The 21133-nt window shown below is 40.2% G+C and overlaps 1 protein-coding gene across 1 annotated transcript in view; it reads left to right on the top strand.

Annotated features, from left to right (window-relative positions):
- The window catches only part of PRSS12 (serine protease 12), a 65787-nt gene extending 44654 nt beyond the window's left edge, over nucleotides 1-21133 (top strand). The window contains exons 11-13 of the mRNA XM_045018639.1: nucleotides 3639-3761; nucleotides 14681-14961; nucleotides 17449-21133. Of these exons, the coding sequence (XP_044874574.1) occupies nucleotides 3639-3761; nucleotides 14681-14961; nucleotides 17449-17756 (712 nt within the window). The 3' untranslated portion in view covers nucleotides 17757-21133. The remainder of the gene's footprint in view (nucleotides 1-3638; nucleotides 3762-14680; nucleotides 14962-17448) is intronic.

The raw sequence follows: 21133 nt of genomic DNA, 5'->3' as shown, positions 1-21133 counted from the left end.
ATTTTGCCTTGTTGGGCTTAGTTTGGCACAAAGAACATAATTTGTTCAACAAGTATATTTTTTTCCAGGCCAGTTAAAACTGGATGAATTATTCACCCATTAGTTCAGAGTGAGTAAAGCTTTGTGCAGCCCCATCCAAAGGCTGATGTTCCAGCCTACATCTCTTCCTCTGTTTCCTCATCTTCAGTCTCTGTGGGACATCATGGTGCATCATGACCTTTTTCTGGCTACTTCTACACTACATGCCACTGGCAATACATGTAGTTGTACATCCACACTGTGGTATGTAGCAAATGAACCTTTCCCTGCTGCCTCCCCTCTGTCAGAGTCTTTCCCAGCTGGCAGAATCTTCCCTGCAAAAAGCTCCAGCAGTGGGGAGCAGCCAGACTGTTTCTCTGTGGCAGGGAAGAGCTCCAGCAGAAGGAACTGCCGGAGCCTCTCTTTCCTGCTGGAGCTTTTCCTGGTAGCCACAGTCTTTTACTGCGGTGGTGAAAGGCTCCAGTAGTGGTGAAGCAGTGTAGACGGGGAAGCACAGTTTGGGGAAGCAGAGAGCTATGGAGGGTATGTACTTGGGTACATACCCACATCCTTCATGTGTGTCTTTCCTCTACTTACTTAAGCCATGCCTCACCATCTACTCTGCTATTCATACCTGTGCTAGCGTAGTAAGAAGGATGCAGTGTAGAGGCACCCTGTAACACACAGTAATTATGCAGACATTCCCATGAAGCCACTCTGCCTACGGTCCTTCCTGTACAGCCCTCATGTGGGGAATAGGGGATGGTTTTTTATTTCTAGTGTCTTTGTGAGCCATTTGATGTGCATATGCGATATTCAAAATTTGAGTAATTGGTTGGACACACAAATCACATTTCATGTTTCAATTTCTTGATCGACTGTGCGGAACTCTTACAGACAGATTTCCAGTGGGCAATCTTAGGATTCTGAATTCAAAATTTGCTTTATGTGAATACTTTGTAATATGCACTTAAATTTTGTTGTTTGAGTTAACATTCCTGCTGGTGAATTTGTTCACTAGAATATTCCCAGAAAGCACACACAGAGGGAGCAGGAACACATTCAAAGCAAATCTGAGGACCAGATCAAAAAATAATCTTTGTGGTATTTACCAAACTTGGTGGTCAGATATTGCATTTCACTTTTGGGTACGTTGGAAAAAGAGCCATTTCAGTTTCTCCTGAGAAGCAAATCCAAAACAATAGCTGTGAACCATATAGATGGATCTGTGAGTCTGCTATACATTTAAAAGCACTGTAAAAGGCTAAATAGCATGAAAGGAGGTATTATTAACGCATTAAAAACATCATTTTTCTCAAGTAAAATATACTTTGTTGATGATGATATAGCAGGGAAATACGACTTTTCATTAACTGGTAGTTGGTTCTTGGCCATATTGGTATATAACATACTTCCATATGTTCACCCACCCACACTTGTATAACTGCAAGTAGAGATAGACTTGTTTTCTTAATATTTGTGAATTATGACAACCACAAAGACTATTCGTAATATCTTATGGATACAGGAATAAGGAACAAGGTGTAAGGAATGTGATGTGAATGATGCAAAGAATATTATAAAGCCTTCATATAAAAATATGGTGTGTTCTCTTTAGAATACCGTGCACACTATTAGTCACCCCACCTCCAAAAGGCTATTGCAGATCAGGAGAGGGTTTCAGAGAAGAGTGACAAAAATGATCCAGGGAAAAACTGACATATGCAGAGATTGAAAAGACTGGTATTGTTTACCTTAGAAAGGAGACAAAGAAGAGGGGATAAACATAAAAAATAATGAATGGTATAGAGAAAGTAGATCAGGAACTTCTACCACAAGGACAAGGGGACAGAGTATGAAATTAAAAGGTGGGAAATTCAAAACCAATAAAAGGGAAATACTTTTTCACACAATGTGTTATTAGATTGTGGCACTTGGTGCCACAGGAAATCATTGAAGCAAAGTATTTAACCAGATTCAAAAAGGGATTGGATATTATATGGATGTCAAGAATATCTAGAATTATCATAACTAAGGCTGCGAGTCTTTCAGAGAGGTCACGGAAGCCATGGATTCCATGACTTTCCAGGACTTTGGTGACTGCTGCAGCAGCTGGTGCGGCTGGCCTGGCGGCCCCAGGCAACTGGTCCTGGGGGTACCCCGGAGCGGCGGTCCAGGAGCAGCAGCGACACCCCAGGCTGCCCCTGTCTGGAGGAGCAGCAGCGGTGGTGGGGCCACAGGCCACTCCTGGTCTGGAACAGTGGTGGTGGGGCCATGGGCCGCCCCCCAGCCCAGAGGAGCAGTGGTGGGGCCACGGGTTGTCCCCCGGCCACCCCCAGCCCAGAGTGGCGGCGGCAGGGCCCCCGGCCGCTCCCGCCTCTGGAGCAGCAGCAGCAGCAGGGCCCTGGGCTGCCCCCCACCCCCAGGAGCAGCAGCATCCCCCCACATAGCAGGTAAGATTTAGTTAGGGGTATTTTTAGTAAAAGTCATGGACAGGTCACTTAAAAGTCCTGGACAGGGACTTTTTGGTTGTTGCCCGTGACCTGTCCATGACTTTTACTAAAAATACCCATGACTAACTCATAGCCTTAATCATAATTAATAAAAATTTTGAAAGGGATATCAAACCTCATGCTTCAGGTCTTAAGTCAATTTTTAACTATTAGAGACCAGGATGAGACCTATGTGAAGGGCAGATTACCCTGCTTTCCTCTGAAGCATCTGGTACTTGCTAGTGTCAGACACTGGACTAGATGGAACACTGCTCTGATCCTGTTTGTCAGTTCCTGTGTTCTAGTATTCCTATTCAAATGGATATTGGTTCAAATTAAACTAGCTGCTACTTATATTCTAGCTGCTGTTCTCTCTCTTTCCTTCTTGCTAGTTCTGTCCTTCTATAGGAAGATGTAAGAACTGAATCTTGTGATCCCACTATCAATTCCATCTTTATAGGGTTGGGAATATGTATCCTTGATCTGCTAAATTGTTTGGATTTATCTTGAATAGCTGATCACATGTGGAGAGATGAGATGGGGTTAATTTGTGTATTTCTTGTTGTTTCTGCTTTTCCCTTAATCCCGTTGATGTTGAAGATTTGTTTACATCCAGTCAAGGGCAGATGGGGCAGTTAGCATTAATGGGAACAGAAAAGCAGATTGGGAGTTTTTCATGGAACTCTCCCCACCCTCCACTCCCAGATTTTTGGCATGGTAGCCTTCTCCTCACAGTTGCTTAGTTTTATATGGTAACTATTAGAACTGCTTTACCTCTTCTCTCACTTGGATAATATTTGGTGGGGGACACAGATCGTATGTTTTTGGCATGAAGGATGTATTCTGAGAAGGGATGATTAAACTGATTCATAGTGGGATGAAGTGCTGAGAGCGTTCGATGTCCAAGCAGTCTGTAAACTAACCTTGAGGGTCGTTGAATGGCATTCTGAATGCTATACTAACATGATTAAATGGACTCCCAATTGTTACTCAGTAAATAATATGTCTTAAGTTATTTAAACCAATGTAGCAATAGTGGGTCTACACTCAAGACAGCTTGCCAGTTACCTTTACTCTTCCATTTTGCTTAGTATACTAAAAGACACGACTGATTTATTCTCTCTTTAGGGGCGGCTGGCCCTGGCAGGTTGCCCTCCGACTGAAATCATCTCATGGTGATGGAAGACTCTTATGTGGCGCCACACTCATCAGCAGCTGCTGGGTGCTCACTGCAGCACACTGTTTTAAGAGGTAGTACTGCATGATTAACAATGGGATACATTTCCAGTACCACTGCATTGCTACCTTTGTGAGGCCAGTGGGAATGATACAGAGGCAAAACCCCACTCTTGCCACCAGTATATTGAAAATTGTTCCCAAAGAGACTAAGACGTCTGTTAAAAAAAAAAGTTCTGTGTTAACTCATATGTTAAAACTATTCTTACTCCCACATTCTAGCATTACACAGACTGCATTCATCACTCAACAGATTTATGTTCAGAGTTTCACCATTTCCAGAGAAAACCTTTATAGAGAAAGCTTCAGACTTCTTTAGCATAATCACCTAAGGGACCTGGCCCCTCAGAACACCACAGTGTACAGGTCTCTGTTAACTTTGCAAGTTGAGGTGAGAACAACCAAGCAAACAAGTACATAGATCCTGTGTTGTATTTTGATGTTCTGTTTGGTAAGGTACAGTCAGCTACGAAACTTAAGTGACAGTTTTCCTGTAATGTTTTACAGACTATTTGAGCTGACCTGAAAGACCCTCTCTTTGATCAAAACATCTTCGTATTTTGTGGAATCTAAGGGAAAAGTAAATTTGCACCTTGCCCATGTCTGGATCTAATTAGTTTTTCTTATTCCTTCAGCCAGGCTGACAACAACTGCCTTTCTCTGTGGTTTCTTAGTGTACAAGAATTAAGTATTTTGTAGCCATCTTAAGGATTCCCCCAGCACACTCAGGGAAACTTTAAAACACCGTCAGCCAAATACAGGAGTGAGTCTAAGAGGCTCTTAGCTGCTGTAACTTGCATCTTCTTCCGGCCTTTCAGCCTACTGTACAGTATGTTACACCACCTTCAGCTCCCTTCCACCCACTTACCACTTGATGTGTAACTAAAGCTCCCTTACAAATCATCTCTGAATTGGCCTGTTCTATTTCACCACCTCCATTAAACTGTCATCTAACTTTTCTGTATTTATTCTCCCATTTTTGCTTTTTGTATACGGTTTTTCTTTTTTATGATCTTCCTGCTCAGTTTCTTTTGTGGCAGCCCAATCCAATATTTGTAACATCACAGTTCATTGCCACTGAAGTTACTGCAGTGTCACAAGTACTGATTTAAATAGCAAGGAGGTATAATAAACAGATATAATAAACAGCTGTGGCGAAAGCTTCATTTTGAGACCAACATCTTTCAGCAATGACTGGGGAAGAAATATAGAATAACTTCAAAATAATTATAAGGAAGTTGGCAACATTTACCTAAGTGTGCTAGGAGCAATTTAACTTCAACCTTTGGCCCCTTCTCTTTCCTCACTTCCCACTAGAAAAGAGGCAGGAGGTTGCTTTCATTAACATGAATGGAAATTGGTATCTTTTTTAGAGGCAGCTGCTCAACATCTTTTCATTTTCATGTTTCCAACAGTCATGTGGGACTCTTCCTGGTAACTGTTCAAGCCTTAATGGCCAGACTTTGTTCATTAAATCGCAGACTCTTTCCACTGAGATTCAAGCTGTTTTTGTTTTAGAAAATGAAAGTGCAAAGTCTTGGGTTTCTGTCATTAAAATGACTATAAACTGGCCTCTTCATGCCTGTTCATGAGTCCCATGGTAATAACTAAGGATGAAGGTTAGTAGAGCATTTTAGAAAGACTTTTGATAGAGCATTTTACTTAAGGCTTGAAAACAAAGCACTCTCTCTTCTTCTCTCCTGTTATTGTAATAGTAATTTGTATATTTCACATTTTGGACACATGGGGGCAGATTCTTTACCCCATCAGCACTCCACTAGTGCACAGCAGAGAAGGGGGAAGACAGGAGCAAGCCAATTGTGGCTCCCTGATCCTCAGCCACTGGCCAGGAAGCAGCTCTAGCTTACTTCTGTGGAAAACTAGGTGATGCTCTGCCCCCTCCTTTAACTTTCCAGTTTGCACGTCTTGTCCCTGGAATGCCCAAGGCACACTACCCCATTCCCATTTTGCTGGGCTTGGGGGGTGCAAAAAGTGGCAGAGCTGCCACCATGATCTTTTTGTGAGCAGAGAGTTCCTGTGCCCAAGGTGAATTCTCCAATGACTCTCTCTGGCTTAAGATAAAAAAATCTAGCCTCATGGTTTCCCCCCCCCCCGTCTCTTTATCGAAAAATAGATATTTTCCCTATTATGTCCTTTTGTCCACATGTAGCAACTGAATTGGAGCATCTCATCTTGGGTTGAATCTGAGCAGATACCTTCATCGTGAACTGCTCATTAACATGCAGCTGAGCAAGTATGCACATAAACCTACACACAAACCTTCTATTAGGACTGAAACAACTCTATGGCCCAAATTAATCTCTGGTATAATTCCATTGATTTGAATGGCTGCACTAGGTATTGATTTGGCCTTCTGTGTCCAAAATTTCCATTTATACAGTGCTTATTCTCGCTAAAGCCTATCTGGGAAAGCAAGAATGCAGAGCCTTACAGTGAGAATGATAGAATGAAGGCACATGTAGTAGTTATCAGTAGATTTAGTGTGGAGAATGTATTAGCCTCATATTGAGTGGCCAGGTAAGGAAGAATTTTTAAACCAGTAGTGCTGTTTTAGAACTATCTTTTTGAAGTCTCATTGTGACAAACATCCCTTCTCCTCAGCTCCTAGGACAGCTTTTGCAGCTAGCACACTGACTTGGAGGTTACAGAAGTGTAATTAAGATTGCACTGATGTGATTTGGGCCAGGATATCCCACACTCTTAGCATATTTCATGTAGAAAGGACAGAAACTAAACATATCAATCAAAATAAAACATTTTAATTGGGATGATTAAATATTTGTTTTACTGTAACATGTAGAGGCCTCAGTCAGGAAATGTGTCTTATTATGTTGAGGGCTGAACAAAAAGCATAAAGACAATCCCTGCGCCAGGAGTTTACAATCTAAATAAAGACAAGACATAACAGCTGAGTGGGAGAGGGAAGTTCAGAGTAATAGTAACACGGTATGTAGACTAACTATGTGCAGAACTTGCAGGTTCCCTTTTCCTTGAATCAATATGAGATAGCTAACAACTCTAACTTCTTAACTACTCTATCTGTAACCATTGATTAATTTAAAAGTATTTTATAAATAACTTCCAACTGCATTTTACACATCTTATTCAGAATTATTACTAAACAGATCTCCAAGGGAGCAATTTATCTTAGGCATTGAGATAAACACATTAAGAAGCCCATATTAAGTGCACAGTTAGGGAGTAAAGCGTACAGTTGTTGGAAAGAAAGAATTATTTCAAAAGTTCCACTGAAGCACCTAGTGCAATGGAAGGTACTTTGTCTTCTGCTCATACACTTTTGAGGAACTATACCCCTAATTTTGTCCTCTAGAGCTGGGACTACATTTGCATCTTGGTTAAGAGCTCTCTGCAAATCCTCTTTACACATAGGACTTTCAGGATTGGATTCTTAATATCACCAAATAAATCAACTCTGTATTGTCATACTGCACTGATTATATATAGATACTGACATAAGGAGGGATATAATAGAGGTCTATAAAATCATGAGTGGTGTGGAGAAAGTGAATAAGAAAGTGTTATTTACTTCTTCACATAACACAAGAACCAGCGGTCACCCAATTAAATCAATAGGCAGCATGTTTAAAACAAACATGCAATGCACAGTCAACCTGCGGAACTAATTGCCAGGAGATGTTGTGAAGGCCAAAACTAAAACTGGGTTCAAAAAAGAACTAGATAAGTTCATGGAGGATAGGTCCATCAATGACTATTAGCCAAGGGGGTGAGGGATGCAACTCCATGGTCTGGGTGGCCCTAGTCTCTGACTGCCAGAAGGCGGGAGTGGACAATGGGATGGATCACTTGATGATTGCCTGTTCTGTTCATTCCTCTAAACATATGGCTACCTGGCATTGGAATACAGGATACTGGGCTAGATGGACCATTTGTCTGACCCAGTACGGTTGTTCTTGTGGCATGCTCTCCAGAGTGCCTATCACCTAATGCACATAACTGTAGTTGTGCACTGACTTAACTGTGCCTCAAAGTTGTTACTGAATACACTATGAATACTTCTATGCTTATTGCATATTTTACTGAGCAAATGCAAGCAGGTTTTGGGGCCAAACCCTCAGTCTCTGATGCATAAAGCCTCAGTCTTTACAGTAAAAGGGGGATAATAAAGCTGACTTAAAAGGGCATAAGGGAAATCCCTGCCTGATATAGTCAGAATAGCCACACCTATGTCACTCACTATTTCCCTCCTCCAGCAGAGTGGACATGTTGGAGAATGCTAGGGGGCCGGAGAGTGTATGGCCAGAGTAGCCTGTGCTCTGGTAATCCCTGTTCAGCATAGCTGCCTCTTGGGGGCTGTTAAAAGCAGGCATCAGTTAGAATAGTCCTGTGGCTGCTCTCAATTTGTGCCAGAGGCCAAACAGGATTGTGTGCATGCCAGGTCATTTTAAGCTGCCTTTGCCCCTCTCTCTGAGTTCTGTGCTAAGTGCAGTTCAGCCAAGCCTGGTAATCTGGGCCTTTTTGGGCAATAAGCACAAATCTGTTCCCAAATTTCTTTGTGCCTAATGCAAGTAGTCAAGTGTTTATCTGTTTAAATGTAGTGTCACTAGTCTCCACCTCTCTGCAATGTACTACGAAGGAGAGATGTCTTTACCTCCTTATAAGATATACTGTTGCTAAACAAGGACCAGACTGTGGCCAGATGCTTCTTGTGCATGTAAAAGGTGGAATATCCAGCTGGTGGGCACAATTACAGCCTCTGGCCTCTTTGTATCTCAGGTGCTCCCTCATGCACCCTCTATGGCACAAACCATTACAGCAGAAGCAGGAGAGTAGAGGAGGAGACAGGACCATATACCACCCCCAATGCTCCCCAGTACACATGTTCACAAGCTGGAGGAGCTGACCAGCTCTCAAATGGAATACATCAAATCCCTTTAAGAGATATAGCAATGGATTCACTCCCCGTGTGCCAGGATGTTCCAACACAGAGCAGTGCTTAACTAGCAGAAATAAATCCAATGCTGTTAATGAAAAGAAATAAGGATCTCCAAGTGCTTTTAAAACATTAATGAAGTAAATTTCCCCATGCCCCTGGGAAGTTAATATTAATTTCATTTTACAGATGGGGATACTGAGGCCCAGAGCAGCTCAATGCCCAGTGTCACACTGAAAGTTAATGGCAAAGTTGAGAATAAAACCAGGTCTTCCGCTACCTGTTAGACAAGTCTGTTTCTTTTTTGTATTGGCCCTTGTGCAATGTTTAAATTTGGCAAAATGCGTAATTACATTCAGAGTCATTGGAAAGAACAAAAGATAATTGTCAACAGATCAAAGTAAATTCTGAGCAGTCTATACAGGACTTGTGTGAATGCCTGTGCACTTTGGAGTAGGGTAAATCAGTATTCAGACAGCTCATTCAGCCCTGGTTTAGCAGCACTGTAGCTAATTCACACTTCTGTGCATTTGCATGAGAAGATGCCTTTCTCACCCTGTTACATTTTATTGGAAATTACAGTTTGTTATTCAAATCAGCCTTCTTGAATCTCATGTTTTTCACCATATTGCTAAAAATTAACAACATCCATAACACAAGAATCAAGCAGTGCTCAAACTAAGGAGAATGCAGTTCCTCTTGTTATGTGAGGAAGACGACCTTCAATAGGCAGGGGAAAGAGGACAAAGAGACAAGCAAGTTTCTCCTGTTAAATGTGTACCAGTTGAGCCCCAACTGGCAGTAAAGAGTCCAATATCAGAGATCATAAACTACTTTCCTTTCTGCGGTAGTACTGGTTTAGCAATCAGAAGAAACTTTTTTAAAATATTTTTTAAAATGAGGTTCTTATTAAACCTGTACTGAAGGAAGAAAGAAAGACCTGTCTGACATTAAGTCATATAGCTGGTGTCAGATATTTAGCACTATTCTGACCTCCAGCAGATTTCAAAATGTTGAATTCAGTGACAAACATTAGGGCACAACTCAAATTTGTCCACAACTATAATGTTGTGGACAAATCCATATCTACTGAAAATGCAACTGTAACCTTTTAATTTAAAAAAAAAATCCAGATTATACAAGATAAGAGGTGCCTCTCACCATTTGAAATTAGAAGGTTAAATTTCCATTAGGTCACTGAAAATACATCTGAAAAGTATATAGTTGCACTCATTTGTATGCACCTTATTTGAATGTACAAAATGGGTGCATGGGTGGACAAACACCTGTTTGTGTAAAAAATGAGCATTTTCCCAAACAATTACTAGTATTACATGGGCAACTATTCAAGGGTTTCATTCAAGCAGACAAAAGTATACCTATAATTTGTATGCCTCTGACTGATACACTAGGCAAATGGCGGATATTACTTTTAATGCTAGTGACTCTGCATCTTTCTATCCTAATACCATAGGGACATTCAGACATATACTAATAAAATCACTTAAATAATGTTTTCTAACTTTTATCGAGGATTGTCTGTGGCAGTATGTTGCTGTTTATAGGCTTCCATTGGGAATAGAGAGCTATTAATGGCAATGAGATCAGCAGTTAAAAATACAGGCAAAAATTAGTGGATTATCTAGCGTTGCGTAAGTGGCAAAGGAAAGAGCATCTTTTCCTAAATTGATTAGGCTCATGTATTGCGTTATTTGGTTTCCTGAGTGAGACGCAACCAAATGTTTATATATAGTCAGAAAGTTATGAAATTTGAGCAGAGAAAACAAGTGAGAGGTCAAAAGAAAATAATGTATATTCCATTTTTGTAGGTTGTGGTTGCATTTAAGTGACCATATAATCATCTCTTATATTAGACCACACTTAAATGAGCCATTTACTGTTACAAAGAAGAAATTCTGTATCAGTTTCCTTTCTAGATTCTTAGTTTCTTCAGTGAAAATTTAAAAAGTTGGCCAATATGTTGATAACATCAGCCAAATTGTTATCCTGCGAGTATGTAAGCTCGCCCACTGGGAGAGGTGACACTGGAGGAAAAGTATTTGGCTGGCAACCTAATCTATTCCAGCGTCAGGACACTCTTTACATTCCAAGCATTAAATCTGTTCTGTAAATAATCTCTGTAAGAGTGAAGGGAGACTGTGCTCAAACTGTGCAGCCTTAACCATTCAACTACCTTGACCAGCTTTGTGAGCTACATAGGGATAACTGTGGAGCTATTTCTTTGTCAGTGTGTAAAAATGTTTCTGAACAGGTATGTTTATTCCTGTTATGATAATTTCACAGATGAGAAGTAAGAAAGATGAAATGGAGTTTGACTTTGATAGTGTTCCAGTTGCAATGTACATCACTGTGGAGTGTTTTCCATCAACTTCAAGTGGGAACAAAATCAAAGACTTATAAACAGAGTGTGAAAAGCCTCCAAGAAGTCTCATTACTAGGGGTGTCATATACTAGCACTCAACCTCAAGCATTTTCTTCTAAAATGAACATGGCTCTGATTGACTTAAAGAGACCTTGATTTGGTAATGTCACATCTCACAGCCTTTTACTGAGTTTACCCTGCAACTGATACAGAAATCCTTAAGTCACTCTCCAGAAGGTACCATCATTACTTCTGCAGCCTACTATCCTATGCTCCTTATAGTGATCAGGCAGCAAAGATTACTCATGTGCTTACTGAATTACTTCTGCACCTTCATGCAGAGATAGGCATACCATGATTAAACAAGGAAACAGATTCATTACATTGCTAAAATTTTCCATATTTACAGGCATACTAGTATTTTTCACTAATAAAGCACATGCCTATATGAATATTTAGGAGCACTTTGAGCGCTATAGATTTCAAGAAATATTGCTGAAAATATTTCCATATAACCCATGAAAATTTACCAGCTTAGTCCACTTTTGGAGCTCATTTAACATACTTGTATATAAACAACAGTTTCTAACAACTTCCCCGGAAGCATTAGTAAACTAACAAACAAAAAAAGCAAACAAACCCCATAACCACTCTCAGGTTCTAGAGCCACAACAATAGCCAAGATGTACCAAAAAATATGTTTACGTTTCTTATACAAGTCAAGAAGAATTGTGAAATAATATCAGAAAACAGACAGAACATGAAGCTATGTGAGGCAGGGACTCTGCTATTTAACACAATTAACCTATTGTAGCAGCATATATAAAAATTCAACTATACTCTGTGATCTCAAAGTGCTTTATGAAAGAGAGTAAAACAGATGGGGAAAATAAGGCACAGAAATAGACTTGCCCAGGCTCACACAGAAGGGGCAACAGTGAGAGCTCAGGTCTCCTGATTCTCAACCTAGTACCTTATCGTGTTGGTACACATGATACACGTAATAGTTAACAGTTGCAGTAAAAAGGAAACACAGGAAGAGATATCAGTGCTATCTGAGACCAGTGTAGAACTACACATCAGTGATATAATAAAATTAGAGTGTAAAGGTTTTTAAAAGACCAGTTAGGCCTACTGCTTTAAAACACAACAATTGTCACTCTAACTGCTTTTACTTAGTGTATAAGGCATTGAAATAAAGATCATAGTAACCCAGAAATCTTAATCAGCACACCTGAGACTGACCATTAACTCACATGCTGTATGTAGTGACTCAGTGCAGTCAATAGACTTGCCCTGTTTAAAATAAAGTATCTGGTGATCCAGACATGGAAGAGTGGGATTCTTGGTGGGAGTCTCAGAGCAGGAAATGGTTAGCATTACTGACAGGCAGCAGATGTCGGGGATTTTGACAGCTCTGCTTTGATGCAGAATTTTGGACTTCGCCACTGATGTCATAGTTCAGATGATGTATCATGCTCCAGAAACCAGTTGTGGCCTGATGGACTTTGTTATTGTGGAAAATTTCCTTCGAAGCAATAACAGAGTAAATAGGATATCTTAGGGCCCAATCCTGCTCCCACTGAAGTCAGTGAGAATTTCAGAACAAGGTAAAATAAGGTCAAATAGCATCTTTTATTACTGGAGAAACCATGAGGTGTTTAACAGTGAAGATTTAGAAACTTATTAAAATTTTCATTCTCTGGTGAGAGGTGCCTTAGAAATAAGATCAGGAAACACTCAAACATGGTGGAGAGGACCAAAAGCCTCTGAATATACTGAAATAAGACATCAATAAAGGGAGTACTATTTTTTCCTTCCCTTTAGTTGAAGGGACACATTCCTATTGTTGCTGATGATTTTTGGCATTAGCATTAATACTCAGAATTCTCCAAGGACACTCCCTAAAGAAAATGATGCTTTGTTGTCTAAATAGTAAGTTGGGTATTGCTAAAAAGATATCCCCAAGGTGTTTTGTTAAATACCTTTCAAATAAACCTAATAAATCCAAGCTGGAAAAAAAGATGGGAAAAATCTTCATTAGTTTATTTTTCAGGGATGAGATTTTTAAAGCTTCATGAATAGTATGTTCTGATCATGCAGACTCACAGGTTAGTTTTTCTGATAGTATTTTAAGAAAGATCCATGTAAATACAAGATCAGTTTTTACATCTCCGTAATCTTCAACTATTATGGGCCAACTGAATTTTTTTGTATTGTAATTTCCAGCCACAAAGGAAGTACAGTATGGTGGATAAGAGTATTACAAAGAAAGAACAATATTAGTATTGTTAAGGCGGTTTTCTGTAAAAGACTTTTGTGTTCAACAGTCATTACTTCATTTCTCCAGTACTATAAAGCAACCTTCACATAAAATGTAGAAAATACCTCAAATTATATTGTTGCAATTTAAAATAATTCTTCCTGCTTAGTTAGAGAAAAACGTAATAAATAAATATATTGGGCCATATCCTGCGGGACTTGCTAAGTTTTTACCCAGGTTAAACTCCCATTGAATTCCACAAGCAATACAAGCTTTTCTGGAGTAAGAACTGAATGAGGCCTATAGAATGTGACCCTATAACATGTCATTTTATAAGGGAAGGCCAGGAAAGAAGCCTGAATTTAGAATTAGAGCTGGTCAGGAAATTTTTTATTAAATTATTTTTTCATTAGAAAATGCTGATCCGTTGCAACTTTTCCTGGGAATGGATTAGTTTTGACTAAACTTGATGTCAGGAAAGTTTCTCAGGTCCAGGATGGAATTTCTGCTCAAAACCTGAGAAAGAGATCCCAGAATAGCTGATGACCTGGTAATTAGGGTTACACATCTGGGATGTGGGAGACATAAATTCAAGTCCCTGCTCTGCCTGATTTAGAGCAGGGACTTGACCCTAGGTTTCTCACATTCTAGCTGAGTCCCTTAACCACCAGCTATCTTGGGTAGATATTTCTCTCCATCAATCAAAATACATCCCACTGAGGAACAGGAAAATATTTGAAATCTCAAAAAATTTTTTGCAGGAAAAGAAAATCTTTTCCTGCCCAGCTCTAATTATAACAGATACTCAGTTATAGACTCATAGACTTTAAGGTCAGAAGGGACCATTATCATCATCTAGTCTGACCTCCTGCACAACATGGGCCACAGAATCTCACCCACCCACTCCTGTATCAAACCTGTGTCTGAGCCACTCAAGTCCTCAAATCATGGTTTAAAGACTTCAAGGTGCAGAGAATCTTCCAGCAAGTGACCTGTGCTCCACGCTGCAGAGGAAGGCGAAAACTCCCCAGGGCTTCTGCCAATCTGTCCTGAAGGAAAATTCCTTCCTGACCCCAAATATGGCGATCAGCTAAACCCTAAACATGTGGGCAAGACTCACCAGCCAGACACCCAGGAAAGAATTCTCTGTAGTAATTCAACTCCCACCCCATCTAATATCCCATCACAAGCCATTGGGCATATTACTGGCTAGTAGTAGAGATAATTGGGTTTACCACTAATAAAACTACTTTGGTTGTGTCATCTATATGATTAGTAAAGAGACACTTTGGTCACAGTTGGTTGTCTATTTAGGTTGCAAATTTGTGTGATATGAGCCCTGGTCTCATTCTCAGGTATGGCAACAACACTCGGAACTATGTCGTACGAGTTGGAGATTATCACACACTGGTTCCTGAGGAGTATGAGGAGGAAATTGGAGTCCAACAGATCATGCTGCACAAAGAATACAGGCCTGACAGCAACGACTATGACATTGCACTAGTGAGGTTGCGGGGACCAGAAGAACAGTGCGCCAGATTCAGCACTCATGTCTTACCTGCATGTTTGCCACTGAGGCGAGAGAGGCCACAGAAAACTGCCCCCAACTGTTACATCACTGGGTGGGGTGACACAGGTAAGAGTGATTTATATATTAATGCACCCAAATTTTCCTCTGCCTCACCCACAATAAAGATTTGGACTATTTCTTAATCAATCAATTGTTCAATTTGCTATTTCTAATATTCACGGTGGAATAACTGTACCAGGTTCCCTCATTTTAAAATAGGATAAAAGCTTTTGTTTGTTTGTTCTCCCCATCCCTCCCTCCATCATTATAGAGGAATAAAAGCACTAGTTTCTTTTAATTTAGTTTGTGCTTATAACCTTGTCTCTTTCACTCTCCCAGACTGTAGGATTAATTACATAAATGGTACTGTTAAATCATCCTCTCACTCCTACAGCCTCCCATCAAAAATCACATTCACAACTCTTTAAAAACACAATACCACCTCTGCCAAATTCAGTCTTATTAATGAGGACCAGAAATGCTTATACTTATTTATTTAAATGACACCAGGATGTCAAATGAAAAATGGCCACAGCACATGTGTAATGGAGAATCCAGCACTTTCTTTCTTCTCTATTGCTGCCACTGCCATTTTCCAAATCCCAAATTTCAGCAGCTAGATTTGGGTGAAAGAAAATCCTACTAAAGATGCAGGGGAGGTAAAACACTTCTACAATCAGACTTTTGGATAACTAGCAGGTCCTGTTACTTTATTGAGTGTGGATAGGAGTTTCTTCTCCAGAAGGCTCTGTTCCTTTGTAAATTAATAACCATGTTTTACTTTTATGTTTTTATTGGGTTCATGACAGTGCAAAAAGAAGACAACTTTTTATCCTTTAGTCTTCTGACTCATTAAAACCGGCAAGAAAATGTGGTTAATATCAGTTCTTTCTTTTTACATTCATTAATCTGTGTGCATGTATGCACAGATATCTATGAGAGCATACTGAAAATATGGAGAACTAAAAACTGGGAAGAAAGGTTTGCAGTACTGTATGTTTTGCCAAAAAAATACACCTCTTAGCGTTTTATTTAATTCACTGTATAAGAGCTCTGAAGTAGTACCACTTAGCTTAGAACTTCTATTTAAATGGAAATACTAGCTACTTCAAAACTTACTTTAACTGCAATAAATTACATCACTGCAACATTGACTGAGATTTTAAATGTTCTCTGCAATCAAGTTGTTATACAAGGATAATTAAGGATTTTTTTAAAAACAAAAAATGCTGCTGCTATCACTTTTTTCAACTGAGAGAGAATCATGAGGCACGAGATGAGTTTTTATGATGTTACAGAAAAAAATATTCAAATGACTTAAAATATGGAATCTTGCTTGGACCTCTACTTCTAAAGTGAAATAACCATTTGGGGTATTCCAAAAATTCTCCCACATATATATATTTACATAAAATAAATCTTTTGAAGTTAGCTGAATTTGAAGATTTGCCACTACTGACTGCACCAAACATTCAAAAATGTTCAGCCTACACGACAATCTAGTTCCTTCTGAACAAACTTTACTAGAGACCAATATTTTGTTTTGACAAAAGGAGACTGAAAATATGTTGAAACATCGAGATTTGAGACAGAACTTTTGTTTAATTAAGTGTAATATTTATGAAAGGTGCCAGACCAGGGGTCGGCAATCTCTGGTACGCGGCTCACCAGGGTAAGCACCCTGGCGGGCCAGGCCAGTTTGTTTACCTGCCGCTTCAGTAGGTTCGGCCAATCGCGGCTCCCACTGGCCACGGTTCACCGTTCCAGGCCAATAGGGGTGGCTGGAAGCTGTAGCCAGCACATCCCTTGGCCCGCGCCGCTTCCCGCAGCCCCCATTGGCCTGGAGTGGCGAACTACGGCCAGTGGGAGCCGCGATCGACCGAATGGGCCAGTTTGTTTACCTGCCTGTGGATGCGGCAGGTAAACAAACTGGCCCAGCTCACCAGGGTGCTTACCGCGTGCCAGAGGTTGCCGACCCCTGTGCTAGACTGACAACTCTGGAGTCTATTTATGCAGTAGCAGTGCTAACTTCTCTACCTTGTCTCTCAATTCTAACCTTGGGGAATCATTTCTTGGGAGAACAGAGTAGAATGGTCTCATTGACTTTAATTTCTCAGACTATCACATAGTGATGGTAATTTTTTGTAAGAGCAGATTCATAGTTGGCCAACTGTTTACTAGGAACCAGACTGAAAGCATGAACTCATTTGATATATTAACACCTAGCAGCCGCATAGCCATTAAACCATCTAAGAATAGCTTCCCCACTACATTTAAGTATTATAGCTTATATTTTTATAGAATCAATTACCTAAAATATAACAAAAAAATCCTGTCTTGTGAAGTATCTATGATACAAGTAATGCTAAACCAAATGTCTGACTTACAATTTGCAGTCTATTGAGGGAGTTGAGGTATGCATCCTTTTCACTCTTACTTAATGTTGTAACATTGTATAGCAATATTTAAGCCACATTAATAAATTCAGTTAAATCATACCTGATTTGGTGATCATAAGTATCTCAATGCGTGTTATTTGGTCTTTCTTTGCAGGAAGGGCCTATTCAAGAACATTACAACAAGCTGCCATCCCCCTACTTCCTAAGAGACATTGTGAAGAGCGTTATAAGAGAAGGTTCACAGGGAGGATGCTCTGTGCTGGAAACCTCCAAGAACAGAAACATGTGGACAGTTGTCAGGGAGACAGTGGTGGACCACTCATGTGTGAACGTCCAGGGGAAAGCTGGGTTGTGTATGGGGTGACTTCCTGGGGTTATGGCTGTGGAATCAAAGACTCTCCAGGTGTCTACACCAAAGTCTCTTCCTTTGTACCCTGGATAAAAAGTGTGACCAAATTGTGATCATCCCGACTCAAACAGTAAAAGGAAGTTTCTGAGTTAGATGAGGCAGCTTGAACAGCACAGCCAATGCACAGCTGGGGCCCACACTGGGTGGGAAATGGACACATTCTTCTGTTTTGCATGTTTTTATTTTTGCTGAATCAAGGATGCATATTCACACTATTTGTACAGTTAGATTAATGTGCAATTTCCTTCATGTTGAGCAAAAGTTTATATTTGCATGGGAAAATGCAATATACATAAGATTGGAGGGAAAAGGGGCCAACATTTTACTCCAATATTGGATTGGGACAATCCAATATTGTTACGCCCCACAAAAAGACTGCACTGGCATTTATGCTTCAGGTTCCTCCTAGAATTACTTATAATCCTCACTTCCAGACTAACCTACTTAGTTCGATGGTTGCCCCACTTAGAACTCCTCTAATCTTAAAAAAGGCATTGTCTTTCTATTCTGTCTCATGTATGTTTCAGGTATAAGCACAGCACAGGCTTTGCATGCACAGGTCACATTTGTCCCTGGATCATTCTTGGTAACACAGTAGGTCTACACACTTCAGTAGAGCAGATTGATTGCAAGACCTGCCAATAATTAAAACCCAATTCTTCAGAACAAATGTCCACACAGGTTAGCATCCCCCCACTCTCCAAATAATGCACAATGTCCAAGTACAACTGGTCAGTGCAGTGGGGTAGAGTAAAATTCCGGCAAATAACGTGCCCTGTACGCCCACAGGTGCCAGATTAAAAAATAAAAGGGGGCGGGAGAGATATGGGTATATTTGAATTTCAGAAACACAGAGTATCTTCATTTAAAGAAATGCCAAAAAACACATGCTATTTTTGGTGGGAATTACATTGTCCTATCCTGACATCCACTAACAACTGTGGATGCACCAAAAGCACTGGCCTAAACGAGATAGGATAAGCCAAATTTTTTCCTTGAATAAAAATGAAGGTTACTTACCTATAATAGTTCTTTGAGATGGGTCTGCATATTCACACTTAAAGGTACTCCACACTTATAGGTACTCACTGCCTTGTGGTGCCTTACAGCAAACACCTCTTCCAACAGTGTAAGCTAGAGCAGTGTTTCCCAACTGGTGTGCCACAGCACACTGATATGCCACCATCCTCAAACAAGTGTGCCGTGGAATTTTTTTGAAAAAGTACATGTGAGGACCTGGGGGAAGGCCACCTTCTAGTTGGCTGTCTCCCTCGCTGCCCTGCCTCCTCCAGGGACGGAGCAACCAATCAGAGCTCAATGTCCCTCTTCTGTGTGAGCAAGGGGTTCGCTTTTCTGTCCCTGCCCTTCCCTGCTGTAGCCACCAGTTGGGGGGAAGAGCCCCTGGAGCTCGAGGGGTGCCCTGGCAAAGAAAATGTTGGGAACCACTGAGCCAGAGTGCTCTTGTATCCCCCACCCTTCCCCTCAGCATCACAACGCACTGTGAGCGAGGCTATAAGAGGGGTGGAATGCCCTCACCACCTCAGTTCCTTCCACTGCAAAGCAAGAGATAGAATAACAAGGACTCTGTCAGGGAAGGGAAGGTAGGAGGCATGAATATGCAGACCCACCTTGAAGAACTCCAAATACAAGTAAGTAACCTTCATTTCTTTGAGTGGTTCTGCATATTTTCACTTATGGGATAGACCGATAAGCAGTACTGAAACTAACATGGGGGCAGGGACAGATTCCTAGTTGAATAGACTGAGGCGCCGCCTTGCCAAATCTGGCATCCAGGCTAGAAGCCAAGTCCAGAGCATAGTGCTAGGTGAAAGTATACACCTAAGTCCAGGTTGCAGTTTTGCAAGTTTCAGCATCTGGCACCTGCCTAAGACAAAGGAATTAGCCACAGATGTAATGAAATGTAGCTGGATTGCAGCAGGCATAGGGACTTTTGCCAATCTGTAGAACTCAGCAGTACATTGTTTAATCCACTGACAACTATCTTGTCCTTATGAAAAGAAGTAAAAAAAGGTGAGTCAGCCACAAGGGCTTTCAATTCACTTATTCTCCTGGCTGATGCAATGGCAATAATGAAAACTGCACAGGCAAACATGACTGCTCAACAGCAGACAGATTCAGAGTCCATTCATGCACACCCATTGTAGGTCCAGTCTGGCAGCTACATAATACCAATACCTGCAACATATTTCCTTGCAGATATTTCATCCAATTCCTAATCAGCTTGTTCACATTAAATTTATGACATGAGAAAAAAAATTAGAGCCTAAAGCTGTATGACTGCAGGTTAGTCCTTTCAAATTCTAAGATTTTTCTTTTCAAAATGTATGACTAAAAAATAACAAAATAGCCAGTTTTCATAGACCTGTATCCCCAAAAAAGCATTCATTTGCACCTATGTTTCCTCGGCTGATTCTCTACTATTCTCAAGACTATAGAAACCTACGATTAAACACTATAAAATGTATTTCACAGTGAAAAATGCAACCCTTATTGATGTGGCAATACAAGTATTAATTACACAAAATTGTTTATTAGTCCATAAGAAATAGTCAATACATTATAACATTGTTATACTAACCTTCCTTTGTTAGTGGTCCCAAAATTATTCAAGATACACAAACACAAAACTTGTGCTATTTCTAGGATGAATGGGATGCCCATTAAGGGCATTCTAAACTGTTATACACAAATATTTTCTTTGTTCATGACATCTTTGACAAACTATCACTTTTTAAAAGATGTAATGAAACCTTTGTGGGCTAAGGAATATTCAAAAGTATGTAAAATGTGGCAGTTCTGTGTCACCACATTGCCAATGTATGATTGTACAATATTGTGACAAGTAACTACTATTTAATGGTATGTGTTTCCCTTCCCTATCCTGGGAATTCCAGTTGTGACAATGTGTTGTGGCCTTGTGTGCACAAAATGCAATGCTTGTAGTAATGTATGATAGATGTGTAACTGTGTGTTACACTCATGTCTGTATGTCATGTACGAGTCCAGTTCTGTTACTGTTACCCAATTACACACCTTAGTTAGCATGCAAAAGAGTTGTGGCAATATTGTAGACTCCCTATATGTGATTTAATTCTTATTCAGACTTGGCCCTTAATTTAATGGCAATTAATGTTTTAAAGGGCCATTCCCAATTTAAACATCTTGTTGGAATTGGTGCTATATTAGTATAATCAGGTGTTTTTATACAGTATTTGTACAACTTTCTGTGATTTTGCACTATTTGGATAACATAAAACACCGTATGTTAGAAATGCAAATAAATATATTGGGTTCAACATCTGGAGAGCCTATTATGTGAAACAATCAGCTGATGCAATCTAAGTTAACGTTTCATTGCTTATATACACAAATCTTTTTTGTTTAAAATAACTACAGTGAATCTACTGAA

Source organism: Mauremys mutica, chromosome 5 (assembly GCF_020497125.1).
Source record: "Mauremys mutica isolate MM-2020 ecotype Southern chromosome 5, ASM2049712v1, whole genome shotgun sequence".
Classification (NCBI taxonomy): Eukaryota; Metazoa; Chordata; order Testudines; family Geoemydidae; genus Mauremys; species Mauremys mutica.
This window is presented reverse-complemented; position numbering and strand designations above follow the sequence as displayed.